Below are 27,566 nucleotides of genomic sequence, written 5' to 3'. Positions count from 1 at the left end.
CCTGTATGATTTACATTTATAAATTTAGTCAAATCATTTAAGCAAATACACATTACGCATAGTACATTAGATTATTTTAGTTCATGCAACATTTACATTGAATCAACTACAGACAATAATAACATTAATAACAAAGCAAAAAAAGAAAGCACCAATTTATTCAACTGTTTAACTCCTTCAACAATTGAAAAGTGAATGGGATTTTTTTTTGGTGAATGGTGAAGTTTAAATCAAGGTATCCCATATCCTAAAAACCTTTTTCTATAATTGAAATAGAGTTTACTAGAATTTCAAGGTTAATTATTATAATCAAAAAAGTGATTGGTAGGGAGAAAACATACTGAATAAAGATATAAAACAATAATCTTCAAGCTGGACCATTTTGTACTTGAAAATATTGATGAAATAATTTTCTCCTTTACTTAAAATAAATTCATAAAAATTAAAAAAAAAAAGGAATTTATACATTTCAATTCACTTTGTGGTATTATTGATATGACGGATTTATAGAGTTTACTTACAATATCTATTGTACAATTCAATCTTTTTTTTAATATATATTATTAGTATAACAATAGTTTAAGAAAAGACAAAAAAAAATTGTACTATTTAAACAATTTAGAATTTCCCATTTTTTTTTTTAATTTTTAAGTACTGATTTTCTAATAGATTTTTAATTATTTCTTATATCTTGTATCAATAACTAATTATTACTTTGAAATGTTTGGATTTTCATCTGATTCTACCCATGGCTCAACTACAACAGCTACCATTCCTGTCTCAGTTAAAAATAGCAAATTTATGAGATCCAATTCATCCATCTTATCACATACTCCAATAACGGCAAATACCATACCTTATAATCATTTTCCTTCATCGTCATCTACCACTACTACTACTACGAATGGTTCTTCAAATAGTATAGCATCTTCTACTAATAATTCAAGACGTATCACATCTTCTCCATTAATCAATAAATACAAAAGTAACCAGTCCACCAGTACTGATAATGATTCTGTAACAAGTAATACTTCTAATGGCACTAATAGTAATTCAACAATTGCTACTTCAATAGCTAATTCACCTCCAAATACAGAAGTGAATTCAAAACTTCGTTTAAGAGCAAATTATAATACAAATAACAACAGTACAACTCATGATAATTTTTTTGCTGATGATGATGATGATTATGGTGCTTTTTATAGTCCTAGTACTCGTACCAAAAGAGCTCCTTCTATTCAAAGCCATAACAGTCAGAACAGTAAAGGTAGTCATTTTAATACCTTATCCTCACAGCAATACAAAAAAGAAGATTCTACTTATGAATTAATTAGAATGGATACTAGAGTATCTTTAGAATCTTATTATGTTGAACAAACACAAGAACAATATAAAGTTCAATTAAATTTAGATCAAAGACAAATTGAATTGATAAGATATACCTGGAATAAAATGTTGTTGGAAGAATCTACCGATTCAGATAATATGCCTGGAGCATTTACAAATAATACTACAACATCTTCAAATAAAAAAATGGTTAAAAATAAGACAAATACTAAAATTGAATCATCAACAATTGCATCATCATTATTTTGCCGTCAATTTTATTTTAATTTATTATCAAAAGATCCAGAATTGGAGAAATTATTTCCAAGTATTAAGCATCAAGCTGTTAGTTTTGCTGGAATTTTAACATTTACAATCAGTCAATTGGAAAACTTATCAAATTTAGATGAATATTTATCAAAATTAGGTAAATTACATGCAAGGATTTTAAATATTGAAGCTCCTCAATTTCAACTTATGGGTGAAGCATTAATTCAAACATTTCAAGAAAGATTTGGTTACAAATTTAATAAAGAATTGGAAACTTTATGGATTAAATTTTATTTGTATTTAGCTAATTCTATATTACAATATGGTATTGATCCAGTTTTAAAATTATCACGTTATGAATCAAATACTACTGAAAGTTTAATGTCAAATAATCAAAGCAATATCGATTTATTAAGTAATACAACCACAACAAATAACAATGCCTTTGATTCAACAAGTGTGTTAAGAGATGATTTGAGTTCATTAGAAGCTCCACCTTCATTAACTGCATCATCTTCCATATCCAATTCACATTTCGGTGCCTCAAAATCAACGTTGTTAAAATCATCAAATAATATGATTCAACTGCTGAGTTTACAAGATACAACCATACTTGAACTGAAACCGGGCATTAAAAAGAAATTACATACAAGAGTTAAAAAGGCAAAAGGTAATAATTGTGCTATTATGTGAATATTATTTTTATATGTGATTGTATATTTATATTATAGTTTTCTTCTCCTCTATTGATACTTCTTTAATTTATATGAATTATTTATTTTATTAATTATGGTTTACATATATCATGTGATTAAATATCACATGTCATATCACACGTGTCAAAACGCGTTAAACTTTTCTGTTTTAACTAATTTTGTACAATTTAATTTTGAAAGGGGTTCACCACAAACAGTAAAAAAAAAAAATTTTTTTGAAAAAGTCGTGCGGTGCACAGTTTTCTAATTGGAAATGTGAATATTGGGTTTCATTACTTTTGTGTGATACATTTTGCCATGATACTCACCTACTCTGACAAAATAATTGAATTATTATTATAATAATAATAATTATCCAAACATGTCTTCTATACCTCGTCTAATATTTTGAAACATCAATCTTCTAGACTGAGGTTTAATCATAGAATTGTGTGTCAGTTTTCATACATGGGTAGTGCACTCGCGCACTAAAAATAACAGTTGCAATGATATTTCCTAATTGGGAATAAATTGCAAAAGAAAAGAACAAACGACACACGCGTTCGGCACAGAAATTACTTGGTTATTTAATTAATTTATTGATCGATCGATCTGTACATAATCTGTCTGTTGTAGTAGGGTAGTGATACATGGTATTCAGATTATTTTGATATGATACTTAATAAAGATAGGTACTATTCATCTTACACAGGATGTTATTCAAGTGTGTTTTTTTTTTTTTTTTTTTCTTATTCTTTACATGCATGAATATGTTACTTAGAAAGGTTTAGTAAAGGGTTGTGAAGGACCCAATGTAGTTGAATTACGCGTCATGTCATTTATTGACAATCATTGATCGATAATAGATGATTTCTTTATTGAATTATATTTGTTGTGTTTAAATTAGTTGTTCATTCTGTTTAAGTAAAGTAAAATTGTACTGGTTTACACGCAAAATAAAAATTTCTTTGTAATAAAAAAAAAAATTTAATTAATTCATTTCATTCTTTGGAATTATATTTTGGTGTGTTAATTTTTTTTTTGACTTAGTTCGTTATATATCAAACCCAGTATTCTTTATCAATTCGTATCATCAAACAATGCCTGATTCAACATTTGATGAATTTTTTGATAATGATTTTTATTCTGCTCCAACTTCAGAAATTGGTAATGATGTCAATACGAAAAATCATCTTAAGAATGTTCGTAATTCAATTCAAATCAAACATTCAATATCTACAAAGTCACTAAAAGATATCACCACCAATCCTAATCCTAGTCAACAATCAAATCGTCAATCATTTCCTACGAATATTAAAGCGAAAAGAACTTCAGCTATTAAAGCTTCACCTTCTTTAAAAGCATTGGAAAATATTCTCAATGAAAAGAGTAAACAATATAATTCAACAAGTTCTTATAATGTTAATGCTATTGTTGAGGAAGAAGAAGAGGAAGAAGATGACGGGATAGTTCGTCAACAAACTAAATTATCTCCTCCACTTGTGTTCAAGTATAATACCGATGTTGGTCAATCCGTACAAACATTTGAAACTGCAACCGAATCCTTAGATGATGAGGAACGACAACAACAAGAAGAAGAAACTGATAGTAATCAAGTACCTGAATCTATGGAAAGTTCAATATTTAGTCATAATTATTTGACTAAGAAAACGAGTAAAGCATCATCAACAACATCAGGTAATTCGCACAAATATAATAAATCGTCTATTTCCACAATTAGTGAGGCAGGCTATTCAACTGATGAGACTCCTATTGTATATCAACCTATGACGTTCCAAAGCATCACTCCCCATAGTCCAGATTCACCAATTGTTAAGATGATTGATGTCAATGAAGAACAACAATTTGGTGATAATGCCAAAGTACACGAAAACGGACAAAACTATATAATTGGTAACTTGGACACTAACTCCAATAGTAATAATAAGAATAATAATATTTTTGCTAACAATGGTGTTACTAATTATAATACAACATCTCAAAAAATATCAACAAATTATCAACAACAAGAACAACAAGAGGCAAGCAAGTCTGTTGATTACTTATCTTGTATTGATTCTCATTTTAATTATCAACCTCAATCTCAACAACAACAACAACAAGAACAACCAGACGATCAAGACGCAGAAGAAATGGTACAAAAAAATTCTCATTCCTTACAGCCACCGAGACACATAAAATTACCTTCATCAAATAAATCATTTTTAACAAATTCATCTTCCTCTACCATATCTTCTTCAACTACAACTTCCACCACCATCGCCACCACTAACAACAAGGCCACCACTGGTACAAGCATTCAATCGAATAATCCATTCTATCAACCTCATTCGAACAACAATCATTATTCGCATCATCAAGTTCAAAAACAGAATTTTTCATCCGCCAATCCAAACGTGCCGGCACCACCACCACCACCACCTCCTCCTCCTCCTCCAATTTTACAGCAACAACCTTATCCTGGAACTGCTTCTACTACTAGTAATACTTCTAATTCTGTTCATCGTACCATTAGTAATTTATCATCATCAAACATGTCGATTGAATCCAATAATTCATCCCTTAATAAGAACAATAGCAATTCTGAACATACTACCCGCCCTAAAATTGTTCGTAAATCAAAAAGCATGTTGGAAGTGTTGTCAAATTCGGAATCCCTTGAAAATATTCAAAAGTCAACTTCCCCTTTACCAGAGACTCCAAAACAATATTTCGCTGGTATCACTACCACGGGTCCTGGCTCTACTGCATCTTCCCCTAAAAAATCCCCTCATTTAAGATCAAATTCTGCATTTTCCTTAAATTTCATTTCAAAAGAAACCACTAGCAATACCAACACTATGGATCCTCCTAGACATTTACAACATAAGAGAAGTAGTACCATGAGTGACTTGAGTAGGTTAAATCATACACAGCCGTCACATCCGCAACAACAGCAATCACAATCACAACCACAACCACAACCACAACAACAATCGACTGCTGCTAGTGTTCAATCGTCTACATTTACAAACAATACTCTGACATCATCTACTGCAACCAATGAAAAGAAAAAGTTTAGCTTTAAATCATTATTCAAATCAAGGTCAAAAAATCATTCTTTGAATTCAGCACTGGAACCAAAGAAATTGACTTCAAAGTCATATTCTACTCCAAACATGCAGACATTGTCCGAACAACCTAAGAAAGTTGAACAAAAACAACAGCAAGACGATCATCAAAGACCACAAATGAAAACTACCAATTCATTCATGAATAGATTTATGAAGACAAAATCATCAGAAAATCTTAGTAAAATGGGAGCATTACAAGAACCTAAAAAAACCCTTGAAGCAAATAAACCCGTGGATCAGCATACCAAAAAAGAACCTGCCGTGGCAAGTAATTCTACTGTTTCGTCAAATTCTGCTCCTACTACCAATGAAAATTTTAAAAATAAAAACTCTGCAAAGGAAACTACTACTAATACTACTACCTCAACAACGAATAAATCTAAACTGGACGCTATGGCACCTCCTACCCAATCATTAGCAAGACCAGGAAGTGTTAATTTCATTAGAGAAATTAGCGAGGATAGTGTATTTGTTGGTAAGCATAATATTGAAGTTCATGATGATATAGAAGATGAACATTCTGGGGATGATGATCGTGAGTCATTTGAATCGGGAGAAGATAATTATGATCAATTATCTTATTCAAGGTCAGTTCCTGAAGATGAGGATTTTGATTATTATGATGCAAAGAATATATCAGATAACCCACCACAGAAATTGAATAAAGGAAATCAATATGGAGAAGAAATTGCTTTATTACCTCCATTATTAGATTCTAACCAATTTGGGTCCCCATTTAAAGTTAATTATCAAAATTCTCCACAATCTTCATCAAAAGGTGGTGAAACTCAAGGACAAAACTTGGATGATAGTCCACTTCTGAAAAAGAAATTGCAGTCTCCATCAATGCCAATTAAACCACCACATTCACAAAATCCTCTGGCTAATAGAGGTCTTGATCATAATCACCATCATAATAGCAACAATAGTAATCAATTATTAGGGGAAGCATTATTTCCTAAATCGTTGAATGCTCATGAAGTTGAAAGTATTGTTTCATTAGAAAGATCAAGATCAATGAAGTCTGTTAAATCCAATAAACGTAATTCATTTGTTAATTATGATGGTAGTGATGATAATATTGTTCATTATGTTGGGCCAACTTCACAGCCAAATTCTAATAGTGGTATGACAAGATCCAATTCAATTTTAAAGAATTCTACCAGCAGAAGAAGTAATTTGAATGAAGAATTGAATATGAATTCGATTGATGCTAATATTTCTCAATATGCAGAAGAATTGAACCATAGTAACCATAATCTTAATACTAGTTTAATCCTTGATGATGATTTAATGGAATTTAGTCAATTTATTGATGTTGATAATTTGAATTTTGTTGATTCTCCTTTACTTCCAGGGACTCCCAAAAGAAGTGATGGTCAAGTTGGCATTCCACCACCATCTCCACTTGATCTTAAATCTTTTGATAAACTGATGCCTCATCCATCGTCTGTTCAAGAACAACAACAAGTACAACAGCAAAAAAAATCTCCAGTTATTATTGTTGACAAATCAGAAGTTGAAGAACCAAAGATTAATAAGAATGCCCAAATTAGTATCGATTCAAGAACTCCACCATCTTCATCATCTCCACTTTCTATGGAACATGTTGAATCACCTAAAACTAGTGTTGAAGGAAATGAACAAGCTCATGAAAAGGAAGTTGTTGTTATCGATTTGACTAATGATAGCTCTGGTGTTGGTAACAGTATCACTACTCCAGAACCTAAGAATGAAACTGATGATGAAGATGAAGATGGAATGGGTAGTGATGCTGCTACTGAAATTATTAAGAGTTCACCAATTTTACAGAGTGCATATATGGCAAGAAGATCACAGGATTATGAAGAAGATGGTGATGGATCAACAACCAAACCTAAAGTTCGTCCAATTTCCATGTCTTTTAAAGGTATGAATGCACCTTCATTTTCTGGTAAGTTTAAGAGTCAAGATTTAAGAAGTAGTGATTCTCATCAATCTTTTAATATTAATTTCAATGATGATTCTTCAAGTTCAGTTGGTGGAGGATTTGGAACGACGACCGATGATGAAGATTATGAAAGTGAAGATCTTGATGATTCTTCAAATGTATCTTCGAAGAGAGATGGATCAATTAATCAAGGAATTGGCGGTAGAAAAATATCACCATTGATTCCTCCACAAACTAATATGATTAATAAACATTCACCGTTAGTTCCTCCATCTGCTGGACCTAATCCAGCAGCAGTTCAATCACCAACAACTTCAGTTAAATCTTCAGTCTTTTCACCAAGACAATCACATAAGAAATCATCAGCATCACCAACTGAATCAAATCATCCACAACAGGGAATTCCCCAACCACCGGCACCACCAAGGAAGTTTTCTCACAATAAGATTCCTTCTATATCAGATCAATCATCAGTTGCATCTGGTTCCCCAAGATCATTTACATCAATGATTAGTAAGAAATGGGGTAATAATAAAAAATCATCACCTGCATCAAGTCCAAGAGCTGCTCCATTAACACATCGTCCGCCACAAGTTATCAATAAAATTTCTAATGGTGTTCGATTCAGTTCAAGAATTATCTTGTATGATACATATAATGAGGATGAATATGATAGACATCCAGATACAGCTACATGTAATCAATTGACTCCATTATTAGCACAACAAATTAAAGAAGAATTGAATACATTTAAAAGTGAAATGAATATTCATGTTGAGTCAAGATGTTATACACATTTCTTTTAGACTACAGACAGTACACTTTAGTTCTTCCTATCTTAGTAATAGTAATATATATATATATATATAATAAAAAAAATATAATACACATATTTTGTTAAAGGAAATATCGTAATTGTTAGTATTCATATCAATTATCTAGTAGTTTGATGTACCATATCTCTGTAAGCATCTCATAAGGTTGATATCTAAGATTGATGTTTTCACACTGATCACAATGAGTTTTCTTCTTTTCACTTTCAACAATGTAATGGTATCATATCATAATCCATATGACCTCAACACACATCTTAAAAACCAAAAGTAAATGTTGTAGTCATAATTAAATGCTACTTCAGATTTTGTCCATTATTAATTAATGATGATTAAAATTTTGAAACTCATAGCTCAACGTATAATCAGATTCTCTAATGATCAATCACAAATCTGCTCAGATCATGATATTCATAATTCTAGTTAACTTGGTTAGTTTATCCTTTTGAATTTCCATCCAATATACTGTTTAATCAAACAGGGGGGAATGAGAGATATTAATAATGTAGAATTAGCTCAATACATCATCATTCCTGCTCTAATTGAACGATATACTCCAAAAGATAGCACGAAGAACTCATCACGTGATATGTTTAATTTCATCATCTTACATTACAATTCTATTGAGGTAGTTTATATAAAAATGAATCTATTTATTATAAGTACCATCTTGTTTTTGTTTATTATGAGTTTCATTAGCACTTCTAAAAATTGTGTCTAAGATTAAATTATCTGCTTGATCAATTATAGCAACTATAGACTCTGGAGTTTCCATAATAACGACAACATATTGATTATTTCTGAAATCTAAACAAGTTGTTGATGCCCATTCAGCACCATCATATTCTTTAAGGGTAATTACAGGTGGTTTACCATTGATATATTCCGGATATCCCATTTTTTATTACTCTTATAATTGTTGTTGTTGGTGATGATGGTGATGATGGAGAAGATATTTTTGGTTTTATTTATTTTTTTTTTTTTTTGGGAGTTGAAAAATTCATCTCATCTGATATCACCAATCTTTTTCCTTTTAGAAATAGCCAAAATTAGAATAATGACAGAAGAGGTAAAGACAGTAGTACCGGGACAGTATATAACTCCATTATATAAATTAGATGAAAATGGGAAATCTAAATTACAATATATTCCTGGTAAAGGTACAATAATTTCAAATATTGAAATTCCAAATAATGATCAAGGAAAATCAATTCCAATTATAGTATCTACAATTCTTGGTACTGTTCATATTAAAGAAATCGTATCCAATGATAAAGAAACAATCACCACCAAAGATGGAGAAGATGATGGTAAGATGAAAATTGATAAGGAAGAAGATGGGCAAGAAGAAGAAGAAGGACAAGGAGAAAAGATAATTAAACATATAGTTAATGTAATTCCAAAAGGATCAACAAGTTTAATTTCATCAACAATTGATGAAGAAAAAGAAAATCAAATATCAATTAATTTACCTAAAGAAAATGATATAGTATTAGTTAGAATAACTAAAATAAGTAATATTCAAGCATATTGTGAAATTTTATCATTAGAAAATAAACCAATTTTACCAGATTCAGGTGTTGGTGTAAATGGATCAATATCTCATATTTCAATTCCTTCAACTGGTGGATCACAACATTTATTTAATTTACAATCAATAGCTAGTTCACAATCAACATTATCAAATTTTCAAATTTATGATATTGGGGAAAATTTTAAAGGTATTATTAGAATTAATGATATTAGATCAACTGAAAGAGATAAATTAAAAATTATTGATTGCTTTAAACCTGGTGATATTGTAAGAGCTATTATTATTTCTTTAGGTGATGGTTCAAATTATTATTTGAGTACTGCTAGAAATGATTTAGGTGTTGTTTTTGCTAAAAGTGAAAATGGTGCTGGTGAATTAATGTATCCTTTAGATTGGCAAAATATGATTGATGTAGAAACTGGATTAATTGAAAAACGTAAAAATGCAAATCCATTCATATAAATAAATATTAATACACAGGTTTTGAGTGATTATATTAATAATGATAATAATAATATATATAAGTATCTATTAGCTCTAAATATACATAAAAACAAAAAATGATAAAAAACATAATCAAGAAATGAAGAATAGATAATGGTATGGTATGGTACGGGGATAATAATTATGGTGGTGGTTAGTTATGCAAAATCATATGGGTGATGATGATTCTTATATGCTGCCAACAGGATGAATCAACACTTCATTGGTACCTCTTAAATCAACTTCACTTAAACCAACGACAGAACCGAATTTTTCAAATCTTTCATAATATGAATGTTTTTTATCTTGAGATATATCAATCATTTTATTCCAATATTTACTATGATCATAATCGAAATTAACACCCCCTTCAAAATCTTTATCCAATTGTTGTTTTGGTACATAATTAACAAATGGCTCATCAAAAACCAATTTTTCTCTAGTTAAAGGATCAATAAAAGGATGAATCAATTTTAAGAAAGTCCAACCTAACCAAGGAATATTAGTTAACAAAGCTTTACCTAATCTTTCAGGATAATGAGTTTGTAAAATATGTAAAACTTGTTTACCAATACCAATTGGAGGGATTTTATTTGATTGAGTACCAACAGGACTATGTTTAAAATCAATTAATAAAGCCAAAGAATCTTGACCAGAAGGCATATAATCGATAACTTTTTCCAACATGTAAACCAAATGCTGAACTTGTCTTTCACTGGTTTTAGTATTTTGTCTACCTGGTTTCAAGTATAAACAAGGTCTTGAATCATTATCATAACCTAATATAACTTCTTTACCGGTTTCATTTTCAACACTGACTAAATCACCATTAACTTTATTCTCATTATCAAAAGGTTCAGAAATTCCAAATTCTCTTCTCCAACTTAAAGTCAACTCAATTCTATCAATGGCTTCATCAACATTCCATTTAGTGGCACGTAAATATCTAAGAAAACATTCTCTAGTTAACCAAGATTTTTCACCAATAGTCAATTCTTTAGATTTTTTACCTGATTTATGATCTTGTTCACTAGTAGCAACTTTCAAATTTGCATCTTGAAAATGAGTCAATACTGTGATGTATTTTGATTTTTGATCGTCAGTTAATTCTGGTTCTTTTGGAATGATTGAATCTGATGATGGTTCAGTGAATGGAATATAAGTAACTGGAGAAGCTGTTGTCGTTGTACCACTAGTGGCATTCTTTTCATTGATTATGGTTGATTCAGTAGAAGAAGAAGGGGATGAAGTAGTTGCTTGTGGAGGAGGAGGAGATGATACTTTACTTCTTAATTTGGCAAACATTGTTATTGATAAATAGATAATTCTTTACTAATAATGAAAAGAAGAAGAAGAAGAAGAAGAAGAAAAAGAAGGAAAATGGATTTGTATTTATTTATTTTATTTATTTATTTTATTAGTCAGAAGAATACAAATCCAATGGATAATAAATATTGACTAAAAAGATTTATTAACTGTTGGTGTATGAATGCATGAATGCATGAGTGGGTTATATCCGAACGGCTCTTATTGCTACTTAATCCGCGTTGGTGGTACAAACCCGGAAATGGCCACTTCTTCCGTACAAACACAACTACCCAGCCTGTTGTAATTAATTAATAATTCCGGGGGTGGGAAATAACAGAAAGAGGGAGAGAGAGAGAGACCAGTGGTTGATATTTCCGGTTCTACATTGACCAACACCATTAACTATATCTTCAAAGATACACCATTCAATCTTCGGTGTGTTTGTTGTTTGTCCTGTAACTCTTTTTTTATTTTTTTGAGATGTTTTTTTTTTTTTTGTAATCGGAGCTAAAGGCAGAAAAAAGAAAGAAAAAAAAAGCGGAAAATCACGGTATTTCGATTAATGATATTCTGGATACCAATGTCCCATATGGATAGAGTTCTGGTCCTGTGAATACTGTGATTATATGTTATATCAAAGGAGATATTACTGAAATATCTCCGAGTAGTATTCCTTTGGTATAGATGATTGGGGGCTGTAATGACTAATGAATGAATCGGATCGGATAAAAAATAATAATAATTCTCGGGTATTTTTTTTTTTTTTTTGCTGTTATTCTGTTCTGTTCTGTTCTGTGAGCAATTAGTAATTTCGACCGAGACGCGGATTTGTCCCACCACCGCTAATACCAGACGAGACGGGACAGGACAGGACAGGACAAAACTTTAATTTTCTTGGACGCGTGTCTCGCCCTAAATTGGACAAAAATTTTAAAGAAAAATCGCGCATTAATCTCATGGTGGTCAATGCACCTACATTAACAGCAACACAAGGGTGGTGGTTTGTTGGTTTCTATTATATCATCAGAAGACGATTCCACTTATCATTTGCTTGATTTGATAAGCGGTATTTCTTGTTTCAAATTCTTCTTCCCTGAACTACCACATTTGTTTCAAGGGATGTTATTTTCCAAAATCAGTTTATTTTTCTTGTTTACACTGTGGTTAATCAACGTCATCAATTAAAGGATACCAAGGAAAGTAACCTAAAAGGAGAGTATATTACAACATTGATCTATAGATTTGGGGGAAAAAAAAGAAATAACTGCATGAATAGTTACATATCTGACTAATAACTGACTATCTGGAAAGAGCATCATTCACTCACATCGATAAGGAGTTGAGCAAAACACAAAATTTATAAAACAAGGAATTGATGTATCAAGTGATGAAGCAAACCCAACAAACTCGCCCATAGGCTCTTCTAGAACTTCTCTTTATTCTATAATTCAAAAGAAACTGCATTTCTGAAATGTGGAGATGCGGAAACTTATCGGAGTTACTTTTAAGGTTATGATTCTATTTCAGTATCACCCTGTTTATAAAAATCAACCAATTGTCGCATGTAAGTCTTTTGTTCTATCAAACTATCAAGATAACTGCAATTATACCCAACATCCTTGCAATGTCTTGTTTAAATACATTTCATTCTCTTCTAATTCTAGCATAGGTCACGTGCATCAACGCTACGTGCACTTTGACCAAAAAAAAATTTTGTTCTCATTGCCATTCTGTAAGTCAAAAGTTTGATCTATTATCAATGGACTATGAATTTAGCAACCACTTTACAATCAACAAACCATCCAGCCGTAATTCATCATGGAGTCACAGTTTAAAAATACAAAACCAAAGAAACTACCCACGTTGACTCAACTCTTGATAGCAAAACTAAAACGACATGTTTCTCAAATATCTGATGTGGGTAATACTCCATTTCATTTATTGGAACCAGTATTACAGCAAATGCCTTTTAAACAATTGAAACAACTTGAAGAAAATTGTAATCAATTAATTCCTCATTCTGATAAACTATGGATGAAATTAATTGTCAAAGATTTTCCTAATCGACCTGTTAAAATCGACCCCTTAAAGTCGTCATCACCAACCTCATCATCGACCACATCATTCAACAACATGCCCTATAAATCATTATATTTTAAATATTGTAAAGATCGTGATGATTTCAGAAAAGATTCTGCTAGAAAATTAAGAAATGCAAATAAATCAATCGAAAAGGAAAAATCAAAAACGAAAATAATTGCAGTTGATCAAGTTTTAAGAGATCCAAGTATCAGAAAAGTGAATTCTACTTCTAGTAATCCAGGTTTTACTAAATCAATACAACCAATTAATAAAAATTCGATATTACAAAAAGCTAAAAGAGATACTGTACAATCAAGAAATTTATTATTTGCAAGAAATCAATATATTAAACCGTATGATCCTTTCCATGCATTTAAAGTAAATGATACTAGATCAAATAATGATCCAATAAGACCTCCAAGATCATCCAGCGTAAGAAGAACTACGTTTTTCAATGCCACTAGTGAAAGTCTAAAGAATTCGACTACTGCATCTACTATTACAACAACAAGAACAAAACCAAGACTAAGGACAGATGACGCAATGAAACCTGAGTCAGATAAACCATTACCTATTACATCGCCTGTCAAACCACCACTTACAAGTCAAAAATCATCAATATTTATTCAACGTAAGAGAAAAAGTCCTTCTCCTATGACGAAAACCACATCTACAAGTAAACGAATAAAGAAACCAGTTCAACAAAAAGAACCCCCGAGTAAAATCAAACGACTCAAGTCTTCTATATTTAGTTAATAAGAACAAATCACTCATATATATATATATATATATATGTATATTATATACATCCCCATCTTAACTGTTAGTCGCAAGTTTTCTCTTTTTCAATAATCTGCCTGAACTTGAATCTTCCAATTTCTTTTTATACCCAACACCATTTGAATTTTCAACAAACTTTTCATCATCATTAATTACAATAGTTTGCCTATGACTTTTTGATTTTAATTTACCATTAATCAATACTTTTTCAGGCATTTCAGTTATAAATTTCCTTGATTTATTCTTATCTAAACCCAAAGTTGATAATAATATTAAAATATCATTCAAATTTCTCAATTGTAAAGGATTTTGAGCCCCACTTGAAATAACCAATCCATTTGATCTAGTACCTCTAATCAATTGTAATACATTATTGAAAAAATTCTTTTTAATTAAATTTGAATTAGTTTCATTATTTAAAAACCCTTGATTACCTGATATTAATTGACTATAATTAATTTCAAATTTAATACCTTTTTCAATTGCTGTATGTAAAGTTTTAAATTTAAGATAAAAATTTAATTTATTTGATAAATTGATTGATATTAAATCAATTTCTAAATTTAATACTATTGATTGAAATACTTTTTCATTATTTGGTTGTATTGAAATTATATCAAAATTATTGGTTAATTTAGGTATTGAAGGAATTTTAGAACAATCATTTATAATTAATGTAATTCTTGTAAATAATCGAAGTTTTGGAAATTTAGGTTTAAATTCTTTAATTAATGAATCTATAGGTATTGGATTAATATCATTTTTATTATTTGAATTAATTGGTATTTTAATTGAATCCGTTATAATGAAATTTAAAACTTGATGTGTAATACCAAGTGAATAATTTGTGATTATGGTGTTTTTGAAATTTGTTAATTCTTGTGGTGTTGGTTTCTTATCATAAGAGCTCACTGGCCATGGGATATTCAAATCATATGACATTGTAACGACAGTGCTGGTGGTGGTGGTGATGATGTTGAATATGAATGTGATATTGGTGAAGATGGAGATGATCTTCAAAACGAAAAAAAAAAAAAAAAAAAAAAATTCTTACAATGATTCTGGTTTTCTGGTTTGAGTATCAAACATCACACATTAGTCGGGGGTCATAAACAGGTCTACACCTAAATGGAACGTGTCATACTATATAATTACCTCAACTATCATATCTTATCCATAACCCATGACGTAATTCGTCAAGGTTGATTATTAATGTATGATCATTTGTTTGGTCACGTGATGTATCATGATTATTGGTTGTGCGGCGTCGCGTGGGTTCGCCACCGCCATCAAATATCAGAAAGTATAAATATCCACCACAAGAAATCAGTCTATCCATCATCCACCCGAGTTTAATTACAACAACAACAACAACTACCGAGTCATGTCATCAGTTTCAAATTTATTTATTGATAAAGCGCAACAACCTAACCAGGATAACCATGGGGTTATGGATCTTGGAAAGAATTGTCAGTATTGTAATCAGTTAGATTTCTTACCATTTGTATGTGAATTTTGTAACAAGACATTTTGTTCAAATCATCGAACTATAGAACAACATAATTGTAAAAATAAAGATAAATTTTTTAATCAACATAACTCATCGTCGTCATCACGATCACCAAGTCCAACAAGTGGAGTTTCTTCAAAATCCTTATTTCCTGATCGTCAAGCAGATAAAAAGAAATTAGAAGCTAGTTTAAATAATAGTCAAATTAAACCAACTACTATTAAAGAAACTCAATTTAGAGTTGGTGATGTTGCTGGTACTAATGCATTTAAGAAATTCCAAAAATTCCTATCCCTTCAAAAGAATAAAAAGAAGACAAAGTCTGGGGAGAGTTCAACAATTGGAAAGTTTTTTGGGAAATCAAGTAGTAACAAATATGTTGATATTGCAAATTTAAAGAAAAATGCAAAAGGTGATAATAAGATCAAATTAGAAGATAAGATATTCATATGGTGTGTTTATATTAAAAATCCTGATGATGATTCAATTAATATTGAAAAGGATAAAAAACCTGTATTTATAAATAAAAATTGGGTTGTTGGTAGATCACTTGATTCAATTGCTGATGTTTTACATATTCAAAATAACAACAATGTTACTAGTAATTCACTGGAGAAACTTAATATATTCAAATTAGAACAAACCGTGAAAGAAGATGGTGAACCCAAGTTAATTACTACTTCATTGAAATCATCTGTTTTTAAAACCGGTGATACTATTTATTTAGTTAGAGGAACCATATAAATACATAAATTGATGTGTGAGTAGGAGTATGCGTGTGTCTGTGTGTGAGTATTGTAAACTAACCGATTGTGTCCTTGTGTATTAGTATACATTCTTTGGTTGATCATGTTTTAACCAATTCATTAAACAATTTTGATCAAATAAATGTTCCCATCGACTGAATTTCCCAACTTGACAAAATTTAGTAGTATCAGTACTTGGACATGAAAAATAAGGATCATGTTCATAACCAATATCTCTAAACCAATGGATTTTATCCTTTGGAGCAAATAAACTAACACCAATTGAATGAACTGGAGCATCTCCCCATCTTTCATAATAGAATTTCCCAGTTGAATCAAGATATTTAAACCAATTATTATAAGCTTCACTTCTGAAAAAATCCATATCTCCAATTTCAAAATTTGACCAAAAATGACAAGTTGAATAACCATTTGCTACTTGATTTTTCTTTGGATTTTGTAAATCTTCAAGTAACCATTGAAAACTACCATTAGGATCAATATATTTATAATTATCATTTTCATTTAAATATGTTAAAGTTTCTGGCCATAATGTTTTAATTGATTCTTCAATATCATAAAGATTAATTGTAAAACCATAAATTTTTCCAGTATCTTCCATATATTTAAATACATCATAATCAATACTAGTGAAAAATTTAACTTGTGGTTCAATTCTCCAATAATATTTATATTTTGATAATTCAGGAACATTATAAAATTGACCCAGATAAAATCGACACATATTATGATAAGATGCCTTTTTAGCATATGCTATATTATGTTTAAACATAATATCCATTTCTTTCTTTTCTTTATCGAGATCAATAAATGATGGTTTATCCCATAATTCAGGTTTAACATGAACAAACTCAACTGGTGCATTTTCAGTATATTTAATAATCCTATTTTTAAATTTTTCAGTAAATGGTTGATCATTTAAAAATGTATAAGGATAATTGAATTTAGCATTAAATTGTTTTTGAAATCTTCTTATACTTTGACCTATTTTAGTAACTTCTTCATTTCTAACTAATGCTAATATAGTAGCATTTGCATGTTTATAATTTTCCAATTCATCTTTTGATGGAGCTGGAATTAATTTAGCATCTTTTGGTCCTCCTATTTTTTCACTCATTAATTGTTCATATTCTTTAGTTGTTTGTTTAACTATATCTTCTGGTGATCCTTTAACTTTACCTTTATTTAAAAACTTAAATTGAACATTACCTGGACTTAGAATATATCCTTTTTCATCCAATTCTGGAGTTGATGATTTAAGATAATTTAAACCTGGTAAATATGAAAAATCAAATTTATCACTCAATGTTTTAATAGATGACCAATCATCTGGATTATAATAATTTTCAGCTATTTTAATTAAATGTTTATGACCTTCATAGTAAATTAAAAGTGTTGGTAATAAAATACAAAGGGAGAATAATATGATTAAATTGAATAATTTTCTTCTCCTTAGACTTATAAGTTTAATCATTTAGTTAATGAATAGTTGATCTCGAACAAATGAAAGAAGAAGAACAAGAAGATCAAACTGAATAAAAAAGTTTGTTGAATGGGTCAACGATATTTCAAAAAAATTTTTTACTTGAATGGAATAAGCCTTGCTTTTGATTTTGCTTTGGGTTGCTTTTGTTTTTGTTTCTTGTCCGCCTGAAATTGGAAGCGGCAGCAGTAGGAGGAGGAGGAGCAGTTGGGTCGATTGTTCTTTTTCCTTTTGTCTTCGTAAAAATAAAGCAATGGAAGTATCATCATCAACTGGGAGGTTATCAGATCAAATGAATCATCTCTATCTATAAGTTGTAAATTGTTGTCTTCCCCTTGTTGCTATGATACCCCTGTAACCCCTTAATTTTTCTTGTTGATGATTTGACCCCCCTGATTGCAAAATATAAAATTAATAATAATTCTAGAACTGATGGTACCTGAAAAAGAATGATTACCAAAATCAATAACGCGTCGTGATTGAAAAATTTTTTTTTCAAACTTCTTATCATAATCATCATCACCACCACCACCACCACCAACAACAACAACAACAACAACAATAGCAACTACAACGACAACTACAACCAAGTAACAATGACCATATCACATGAAGGGCAATTATTATACACATTAGGATTTATTCGCTGTAAAGAGAATAACAAAGTATTACTTTTAAATAGAAACAAAGCACCATGGATGGGATTATATAACGGAATAGGAGGAAAATTGGAATCAGGTGAAACACCATTAGAAAGTATGATTCGTGAAGGTAATGAAGAGACAGGATTAAATTTACTTAATTTTAAAAGTAGAGGAATCATGAGATGGGAAGTAACTTACAGTGATGATGAAGAAGAAGAAGGAGAAAAAAGGGATGGTTTCAAAATTAATAAACATCATAAAGATCCAAGTTTAGGAGGATTATATTTATTTACTGCTGATATCTCATTAGAACAATATGAGAATTATAGAACTCCATTAGTTTATAATCATGAAGGTATATTAGATTGGAAAGATTTAGATTGGATTTTACATAAAGATAATTTAGGTGTCGTTGATAATATTAAAATTATTTTTCAAAATCTTTTTAAAAGTAATCAACATGATTTATTTACTGTCAAATATCATAATAATCATTTGATAAGTTGTGTTTATCATCCAGGAAAGAATCCATTAACTGTTGATTAATCGGAATTATATTAAAACAACAATACCCAATATCTATTCAATATACAATTCATTTCCCGAATATCAAATAATCTTTTAAATCGATATATATATATATATATATATATATATATATATATACTCAACTTCTTTCATGTACAACTTCTGGCTTATGGGTTGATTGCTTGTAATATTGATTATATAATTAATATTAAGAGTAGTGCGATTACCGATTATTGGCAATTATCTTCTTCATCACAAACCATGGTTTCGTTAGCACATTCCAGTACTGGAGTTTACTTCTAATGGGATACGATGGGTCTTTCAATTGTAGTGTCCCACGAAACACCCATTCCTACGTGTATAATAACAGTTTGTTGATTTCTTTTTTTTGTATCACCAAAACAAAGTTCAGCTCTCATAGATTTTTTTTCTCTTTCAATAGTCTGCCCACTTTCACTTCTTCTTTGTTGAATCATTATCAACAAATTCACCAACTTACATGTTGAAGCTACTATTACCAACTATTCGACAGAATGGGATTAGAAATTATTCTAAATTACCTAACAAGTCAACTACTTTAGCCAAATTTGATTTCCCATTAGCGACTCATACTATCAAATCCATCAACTCCAATATCGATAAATTTTTAAATAAACAACAAACTAAAGTAACATTAAATGGACATATTAATAGAAAGTCAAGAATCAGACCAGCTTTAGGATTTGGATTTTTAAGAGATATAAATGGTGATGAAATTCAATTATTAGCTACACCTGAATTCACCAATGAATCAATATTTGAATTAATGAAAAGATTAACTGTTGAAGATTCAGTTAGTGTAAGTGGATTTATTCAACAAAAACAAAGTAAAAATGGTAAAACTGAATTAGAACTTGTTGTTGAAAATTTTCAAATTTTAAATTCTTCTAATTTAGATGCTTCTAGATTAGATAAATTAAAACATAATAATCCAGAAGATATTCCACCTCAATTTAGATATTTACAATTAAGAACTCCATATTATCAAAAATCATTAAGATTAAGAAGTCAAGCAGCTCAATTAATTAGAGAAATTTTCACTAAAAATCATGGTTTTGTTGAAATTGAAACTCCATTATTATTTAAATCAACTCCTGAAGGAGCTCGTGAGTTTTTAGTACCTACAAGATCATTTAATAAATTTTATGCATTACCTCAATCTCCTCAACAATATAAACAAATCTTAATGAGTTCAGGTATTACGAGATATTTCCAAATTGCTAAATGTTTTAGGGATGAAGATTTAAGATCTGATAGACAACCGGAATTTACTCAAATTGATTTGGAAATGAGTTTTATTAATAATTCTGACCAAGTTGGTATTGTTGTTGAAGATGTAGTTCATAATGTTTGGAATAAAATTGGTGGTAAACCAACTTATAAAGTCAATCAAGATGGTTATTTGGAAGAAATTACCCATGAAATGGGAACTAACACGTTGCAATTTAATAAATTAAATTATATTGATGCTTTGACCAAATATGGTATTGATAAACCTGATTTAAGATCTAGTTTAACTTTCACCAGTCTTGAAGATTTCTTTTTTGCTAAAGAAAATGACGAATTTCCTGTGGTTGAAATTTCCATCTTGAAACAAGCATTTAAACCTGGTGCAAAGAAATATAAATTGCCAAAATCGTTCACTGATGATCACAATTTCCCTGCTAGACGACCATACATCTGGGCAGTTAACAAACCTGATGATGCAACTATTTGGTATAAAAAATTAATGGAAGCCAATGTCATTGCTCCAACAAATGCATTCGATGAAACGAAATTACAAAACTTGTTAAATTTACAACCTGGTGATGTTTTTGCAGTTTCTACAAGGTCGAAATTTCCTTATGAAAATCCAACTCCATTGGGTAAATTCAGACAATTAGCGATTAAAGAATTTCCAACTAAATGGCAACGCCCAATTCTCAAAGACGGTCAATTAACTAGTGATCATAATATTGATGATGTTGTTGTTGGATCATGGGTAGTTAATTTCCCTTTATTTAATCCAGTTGAAATTTCTGATTCACCAGATAATGAAACCACGATTAAATATCCAAAATATGATTATAATAAATTTGAATCTACTCATCATCCATTCACTATGGCTAAAATTGAAGATTATGAATTATTAGAATCTGATCCTTTGAAAGTTAGAGGTGAACATTATGATTTGGTTATAAATGGTGTTGAAGTTGGTGGTGGTTCAAGAAGAATTCATGATCCTGATTTACAACAATATATTTTTGAAGAAATTTTACAAATTTCAAATTTTCAAGAATTATTTGGTCATTTATTGAAAGCTTTAAGTATGGGATGTCCACCTCATGCTGGATTGGCTTTAGGTTTTGATAGATTATGTGCCATGTTGATTGGTTCAAATAGTATTCGTGATGTTATTGCTTTCCCTAAAAACCAATCAGGTGTTGATCCAGTTGTTGAGAGTCCAACTGGTGTTAAAGAACAAACTTTGAATGAATACTACATCACCACCAAAAAATAGTAGTTTTATCTTGTAGATATATATATATATAAAAGTGTAAATAGTCCAAACTATAACAATTAGAATTAAATAGATATCCACTTTATCTAATTTCTATTACGTCCTCTAAGTTTTTGTTTCTTTTCTGGACCAGATCCAGTGAGTTCATCTAATTTACGTTTGATATAACCACTTTGAGCCTTTTCAGCTTGTTCTTCTTTACGTCTTTTCTCTTCAGCTAATCTTTCTAATTTCAATTCAATTGGTTTTTTAACTCTCTTCGATGTAGTTGATTCTTCATTATCTTCACCATAATATTCCACTTCTTGTTGTTTAATTAATGCTTTCCAATCATATTTCTTACGTGAAAATAATTCCATTCCCCAATTCTTCCAAACTAATCTACCATAAGTACTTTCTTTAACTTTATGAGATTCACTGAATAATTCAGAAGCAATTCTATCTTTATACATTGGTAATAAAACTGTGAAATTCCATAATGTATCAACAATATGTGAACCATATGAATTACAAGCAAGTCCAACAATTTGACCTTGAAATATATTAAGTAATCTTTTTCTTAAAATTTGTACCTTTTTAGATTCTTCTGGTTCAACAATTAATGCTTTTTCAACAACATGACAGAAAACACCATGGAAACACATTTGAATAAATCTTTCAATTGGTAATGCCATGAAATTAAACCATGTACAAATAACAAATTTATAATCATATTCCATTAGTTTTTCCAAAAACAATGCACGTTTTCTTTCTTCAGCTGTTGGCCAGTCATCTCTAGTATTACCTAATGTTGAGCCTTGTAATTGTAATATATTTTCAATAAATTCTGTAGTGGTATGATCTTGAGGATTTTCAACATTATAATTAGGAGCAAATTTTTTAAATAATTGATCTATTATTTCATCACGTCTATAATTTCCTCTTATTATAGAAGCATCAATTAATTTATTGGCTAAATCCAAATTTTGATTTTCTGCAATTGAAATCAATTCCGATAATTCAGGAATAATTTCATCTAAAATAAATTCAACTTCAACTGGTTTTAATTTAAATAATAAAGCTTGGATAATATAAACTCCATTAGTTGATCTTTTAGCTAATTTCAATACTCTATCCTTCATGTATAGTTTATATAATCTTTCTAAATATTTAGGACGAGCACCATCATTTTTAATAATAGATTCCAAGAAATGAGATCCAACTGAATCAGATAATAAATATTCAACAAATGATTCTTCAGTAGAATCTTTGCCTTCCAGATCTTTACAAAATATAAGATGCCAAAAAGTACGTTCACGATCGACTAAACCTTCAAATTGAACTAATAATTGTAATACAGGTGATCCGATTTTATGAATACTTAATTCACGTGCTGATTTAGTATCTAATCCAGCAGATATAGTTTGACAATATTCACGTAATTCATTTTTAAAAGATTCAGGAGTTTGAAATGCACGATTAAAATCTTCATTATCTTTGATTTCAATCATTTTTCTAGCAATTTTAGATTTTTTAGATCTTAATGTTGAATTTGATGTAGTTGTTGATGGTAATTCCTTACCAGCAAGAATCAATAATAAAAGTCTTAAAACATGTGATGCATACAGATGATCAATCATAGTAGTTAAATGAGGTTTAAATTCATTCAACATACTAATAAATAAATCTTCCATAGGAACATCATCTTTTTCGTCTTCCCCTTCTTCTTCTTCTTCATGTTTTTCTTCTTCGGTTTGGGCTAACTCTTTTTCAATTAATGCTGCAGATCTAACAAGTAAAGTTTCTAAAACATGTGAAGAATATTTATGGAAAGCTAAAGAAACAAAATGATTCAGGAATTGTTTAAATATTTTCTTTAATTGTTTATTGTTAGCAAATAAAATTAATCTTTCCATTAATTTTGAACAAATTTGATTAGTAACCAATTTCAATTCTTTACCTTGTGCTTCTTCTAAAACAGAATTAATAAAACCTTGTCTGTCTTCATCACTATCAAATGCATTAATATTTAATGTAGATTCTGCTTGTTTAAAATAATCTAATTCATTACTATCAACAAGTCCAAAGAAAGTATTTGGAACTCCTGATGGAGTAGAATTTTCTCCTGATTCTTGAACAGGAACTTCGGAATCATGGACTAAACTAGATTCTTCTTTCTTTGATTTCTTCTCTGCTCTTCTTCCTCTTGATTTTGATTTGGCCATTGTCGAATAATGTTGCGGTTGAACTGATTAAAAGAAAAAGGGAATGATATCAAATTGGTAGGTTTAAAACTATTTGAGATGATCTTCTCACTAAATAAAAAAAAAAAAAAAAATTTCAAGAGGTGTGTTTGTGTGCAGGAAATTGATAACCATGTTCCAAAAATTTATTAAAAATTTTATAATGATTTTGCAACTTTTCTTTTTATTCAATAAAAAAAGGATGTGATGTTATATATATTCTTTATAAGCTAATGAATTCTATAAATTGAAATAAAATAAACCAAAAATGAAATCAATTGAAAAAAAAGAGACACCCGTTTCATCATGATAAACCGAAATAAAAAAGAACCGAACTATGAAAAGTTAAGAAGAAAACCCGACCCAAAGTTATTGATAAACTAAAGGTTAAAGAAGAAGTAAAGGAAAAAAAAAGATGAAGCACCAGCAATCAACAAATCAAGAACCAATCATACCCTTTTATTTTTTGAAAACAAATTCATTAGCTTTAATTTAGATACTTCTAAGGATCATTGACTCCAATTACCATTTTCCACCTTTGTGACCTTTATGACCCTTGTATGGTGGAGTAAATGGTTCTGGAGTTGGTTCACATGGTTCTGGTGGACATTCTTCTTCTTCTTCAATCAAAAGAACAATAATTTCAACTTCTTTACATTTGGAATCAATGGAAGCATCGTATAACTTGTAAGTACCACAATCATCAACTGGACATTCCCAGAAATCAGTACATCCATTAAGTCCCAACAACAAATAACCATCATCTTCAATAATAGACCAACCACAAGTAAATAATGCATCAGGTTGAATTGGATTATCAAATTGGAATTGATGATTAGCAACAATTTCACCAATACGTTCACATTCATCCTTTAAGATACTTTCACATAAAGTAAAAGTATCAACACAATCTTCTTTAGCAATAGTACAATATTCAACTGGAGCTGGTGGAGAATAACCACGTTTATCCTTTTCACACTTACAATCAACTACTTGACCATTATGTTCTAATTGACCATCACCAACTTCAAATGCTAAATAAATGGTATCACCATCACATTTTTCTTTAACACCTAAAGCAAATTCATAATCAACGGTTTCTAAACCAACCAACTTAGTTTTTGGTTTGTAATACTTTGGTTTAGCAACACCAGCATTGACAATAGCAAATAAAGTAAAAGTTAAAGCTGCTGTGGAGAATTTCATTTTTGGTTTGATTTGATTGATTGATTGATGAATAGAAGTGTATTCAGATGAGGTAGAAGGATTATAAAAAAGAAGACTTGAAAATCTTGAAGATATCAATGGGTTTATATAGTTTTTAGAAACTATGGAAGAAAAGATTAAGGGATGAGGGTAGGGATGGATTCATATTGGTTTTGCCATCCACCTTTCATTGAATTCAATACGTTTATCCCCAATAACTATAGCTCCCTTTATGGTGATAATTATGGGGTAGTTATTATCCACCCAACACCAAAATCACAAAAATAAAATATCCTTAGCCATCTTTTCCTCCAATAAAAATAATGAATTGCTATCTACACAATTGTTGATTAAATTTGGTGATGATGGTTTTAATTCGTCTCATATTATTTTGTTTGGTAGCACTTTTATTCAGTTTGATCTAGTTAATCATTTACATTAAAATGAAGCTAACAAAAAGTAGAAGAAAATTAATACCTTTCATTCGTCATACATACTAATACTTGGCAAAGTAATGTGATTCTTGTTGCGTCTCTGTTTGTAGAAGTTGGGGAACATCTACATGTGTGAGTGTGTGTGTATGTTGTTTTCAAATTGGGGGGTTGTTAATTAGAATTTGTAAAGTAGTGACCAAAAATAATTCACACCATCGAAAAGCTATTTTAAAACATATAAGACAAGCTTTTGGTATTACAGTTCAATTCTGTTATGAAGTTATATATCATAAAGAGATCAGCCTCGGTTAGTATTGTATGCGTTATTATATGTATCAAAAACACCTGGTTGGAGCACTTCTTGTAACTTAGATAATTTTCTTAAATAATGGACAGTATAAGAATCAGCATTTGGTAAATTACTAGACATCTATTTACAACTAATCAAACGTATCTCAAACAGAATTCAATCATTTTCCATTGTAAACTCCACAATCACAAAATCAGCACATTGAACACACGGCATTAAACAAGAGGGGACCGAATAATCACTATCATTGTAAGTAATAAACACCATTGGGATGGTAATAAAAACAAAGAATTAAAAATAGAATATATTTATTAAACGAAACAATGTAAGAAAAGAATTTTTTTGTATTGATTTTATATAGATTTTTCTGAAAAGGAAAATAAACATTGATATTGCAAAATAATAGCAATATAGAATAACAACGGATGAGTAATAAATGTTTCAAAAAAAAAAAAAAAGAATTGATATTTCACAATTCAAAAGAAGAAGTTACCATTAAACAGGTGACATTATCTAGTTTGGAGAAAACCAACCGTATCTGGTCAATCTAAACTTGAATTTAGCGGCATCTCTTTTCTCAACAATGTCATTTTCTTCAGCAACTTCTCTTTTGTTTGGGGAGAACCAACCATATCTGGTTAATCTGAATTTAAACTTAGCAGCATCTCTCTTTTCAGCATCAACAGTTTCTTCTTCTTCAGCAAGTTCTCTTTTGTTTGGAGAAAACCATCCATATCTGGTTAATCTAAACTTGAATTTAGCAGCATCTCTCTTTTCAGCATCAACGATATCTTCTTCATCGCCGATGTCTCTTTTGTTTGGAGAGAACCAACCGTATCTGGTTAATCTGAATTTGAACTTAGCAGCATCTCTCTTTTCGGCATCAATAATGTCTTCGGCGTCAATCTCTTCTCTCTTGTTTGGAGAGAACCAACCATATCTGGTTAATCTAAATTTAAATTTAGCGGCATCTCTTTTTTCAACATCTGAAGAACCTTCTTCGGCTTCGTAAGCTTCTTCTTCAGCTTGGTAGGCTTCTTCAACAGCAGTAGTGTTAACAATCATCAAGACTGGAATATCGTCAAGTTCAACAAAAACTGGAGCCAATTCACCGTCTAATGGAACAATGGCCAGAACAGCAGAATCTGGAATAGCAAGACCAGTTTCATTAGTTGGAACTTCAGCTTCTTCAACAGGAGCTTGAGTTGGTGCAGCAACAACTAAAGCAGCAGCAACGGTAGTTAATAAAGCTAAGGAGAATTTCATTGTTTAAAATAGTAGTCGAGTTAAGAGAGTGTTGATTGTAGTGTTAGAAAGTCTTAATTGTTTTTCTGATGATGAAAAAGAATAGAAATTGGAATTTAATCCATGAAATTGATGTTTATTTATACACGTTTTTAAAGGGGGTTTGTTTAATTCTAATATTCTATTGATCTACAATACATATGTACGTTATTATTTTTGTACTATGAATATGCTATTAATTTACGTAAAAAGATTACATAGAATATTCTTTCTTTTGTTGTACAAGAAATTAATCTTAATTGG

The 27,566-nt window shown here is 30.1% G+C and overlaps 13 protein-coding genes across 13 annotated transcripts; 7 read left to right on the top strand and 6 right to left on the bottom strand. All coding sequences in view use genetic code 12, as the record gives it.

Annotated features, from left to right (window-relative positions):
- Positions 1 to 720: 720 nt before the first annotated feature.
- On the top strand, positions 721 to 2,289 carry CTRG_04767 (uncharacterized protein; the record flags this gene model as incomplete). Its single annotated transcript, XM_002550423.1, has 1 exon — positions 721 to 2,289. The coding sequence occupies one exon, from the start codon at positions 721 to 723 to the stop codon at positions 2,287 to 2,289; it is 1,569 nt and encodes a 522-aa protein (XP_002550469.1).
- A 1,102-nt stretch (positions 2,290 to 3,391) lies between these two features.
- Positions 3,392 to 8,161, top strand: BNI4 (Bni4p; the record flags this gene model as incomplete). Its single annotated transcript, XM_002550422.1, has 1 exon — positions 3,392 to 8,161. One exon carries the CDS (start codon positions 3,392 to 3,394, stop codon positions 8,159 to 8,161), a length of 4,770 nt encoding a protein of 1,589 aa, XP_002550468.1.
- A 958-nt stretch (positions 8,162 to 9,119) lies between these two features.
- On the top strand, positions 9,120 to 10,184 carry CTRG_04765 (exosome non-catalytic core subunit; the record flags this gene model as incomplete). The annotated part of the gene is made up of 1 exon (XM_002550421.1): positions 9,120 to 10,184. One exon carries the CDS (start codon positions 9,120 to 9,122, stop codon positions 10,182 to 10,184), a length of 1,065 nt encoding a protein of 354 aa, XP_002550467.1.
- A 210-nt stretch (positions 10,185 to 10,394) lies between these two features.
- PDR16 (phosphatidylinositol transporter) lies at positions 10,395 to 11,510 on the bottom strand (the record flags this gene model as incomplete). The annotated part of the gene is made up of 1 exon (XM_002550420.1): positions 10,395 to 11,510. The coding sequence occupies one exon, from the start codon at positions 11,508 to 11,510 to the stop codon at positions 10,395 to 10,397; it is 1,116 nt and encodes a 371-aa protein (XP_002550466.1).
- A 1,821-nt stretch (positions 11,511 to 13,331) lies between these two features.
- ELA1 (elongin A) lies at positions 13,332 to 14,351 on the top strand (the record flags this gene model as incomplete). The annotated part of the gene is made up of 1 exon (XM_002550419.1): positions 13,332 to 14,351. The coding sequence occupies one exon, from the start codon at positions 13,332 to 13,334 to the stop codon at positions 14,349 to 14,351; it is 1,020 nt and encodes a 339-aa protein (XP_002550465.1).
- A 60-nt stretch (positions 14,352 to 14,411) lies between these two features.
- RPP1 (RNA-binding RNA processing protein) lies at positions 14,412 to 15,317 on the bottom strand (the record flags this gene model as incomplete). Its single annotated transcript, XM_002550418.1, has 1 exon — positions 14,412 to 15,317. The coding sequence occupies one exon, from the start codon at positions 15,315 to 15,317 to the stop codon at positions 14,412 to 14,414; it is 906 nt and encodes a 301-aa protein (XP_002550464.1).
- A 442-nt stretch (positions 15,318 to 15,759) lies between these two features.
- Positions 15,760 to 16,629, top strand: CTRG_04761 (uncharacterized protein; the record flags this gene model as incomplete). Its single annotated transcript, XM_002550417.1, has 1 exon — positions 15,760 to 16,629. One exon carries the CDS (start codon positions 15,760 to 15,762, stop codon positions 16,627 to 16,629), a length of 870 nt encoding a protein of 289 aa, XP_002550463.1.
- Positions 16,630 to 16,710: 81 nt separating this feature from the next.
- KTR4 (putative mannosyltransferase) lies at positions 16,711 to 18,126 on the bottom strand (the record flags this gene model as incomplete). Its single annotated transcript, XM_002550416.1, has 1 exon — positions 16,711 to 18,126. The coding sequence occupies one exon, from the start codon at positions 18,124 to 18,126 to the stop codon at positions 16,711 to 16,713; it is 1,416 nt and encodes a 471-aa protein (XP_002550462.1).
- Positions 18,127 to 18,731: 605 nt separating this feature from the next.
- On the top strand, positions 18,732 to 19,325 carry CTRG_04759 (NUDIX hydrolase; the record flags this gene model as incomplete). Its single annotated transcript, XM_002550415.1, has 1 exon — positions 18,732 to 19,325. One exon carries the CDS (start codon positions 18,732 to 18,734, stop codon positions 19,323 to 19,325), a length of 594 nt encoding a protein of 197 aa, XP_002550461.1.
- A 481-nt stretch (positions 19,326 to 19,806) lies between these two features.
- Positions 19,807 to 21,846, top strand: CTRG_04758 (aspartate--tRNA ligase; the record flags this gene model as incomplete). Its single annotated transcript, XM_002550414.1, has 1 exon — positions 19,807 to 21,846. The coding sequence occupies one exon, from the start codon at positions 19,807 to 19,809 to the stop codon at positions 21,844 to 21,846; it is 2,040 nt and encodes a 679-aa protein (XP_002550460.1).
- An 86-nt stretch (positions 21,847 to 21,932) lies between these two features.
- On the bottom strand, positions 21,933 to 24,050 carry CTRG_04757 (RNA-binding RNA processing protein; the record flags this gene model as incomplete). Its single annotated transcript, XM_002550413.1, has 1 exon — positions 21,933 to 24,050. The coding sequence occupies one exon, from the start codon at positions 24,048 to 24,050 to the stop codon at positions 21,933 to 21,935; it is 2,118 nt and encodes a 705-aa protein (XP_002550459.1).
- A 540-nt stretch (positions 24,051 to 24,590) lies between these two features.
- On the bottom strand, positions 24,591 to 25,274 carry CTRG_04756 (uncharacterized protein; the record flags this gene model as incomplete). The annotated part of the gene is made up of 1 exon (XM_002550412.1): positions 24,591 to 25,274. One exon carries the CDS (start codon positions 25,272 to 25,274, stop codon positions 24,591 to 24,593), a length of 684 nt encoding a protein of 227 aa, XP_002550458.1.
- Positions 25,275 to 26,531: 1,257 nt separating this feature from the next.
- MFALPHA (mating pheromone alpha) lies at positions 26,532 to 27,284 on the bottom strand (the record flags this gene model as incomplete). The annotated part of the gene is made up of 1 exon (XM_002550411.1): positions 26,532 to 27,284. The coding sequence occupies one exon, from the start codon at positions 27,282 to 27,284 to the stop codon at positions 26,532 to 26,534; it is 753 nt and encodes a 250-aa protein (XP_002550457.1).
- Between the last annotated feature and the right edge of the window lie 282 nt (positions 27,285 to 27,566).

This window comes from Candida tropicalis, assembly GCF_000006335.3.
Source record: "Candida tropicalis MYA-3404 genomic scaffold supercont3.6, whole genome shotgun sequence".
Classification (NCBI taxonomy): Eukaryota; Fungi; Ascomycota; class Pichiomycetes; order Serinales; family Debaryomycetaceae; genus Candida; species Candida tropicalis.
This window is presented reverse-complemented; position numbering and strand designations above follow the sequence as displayed.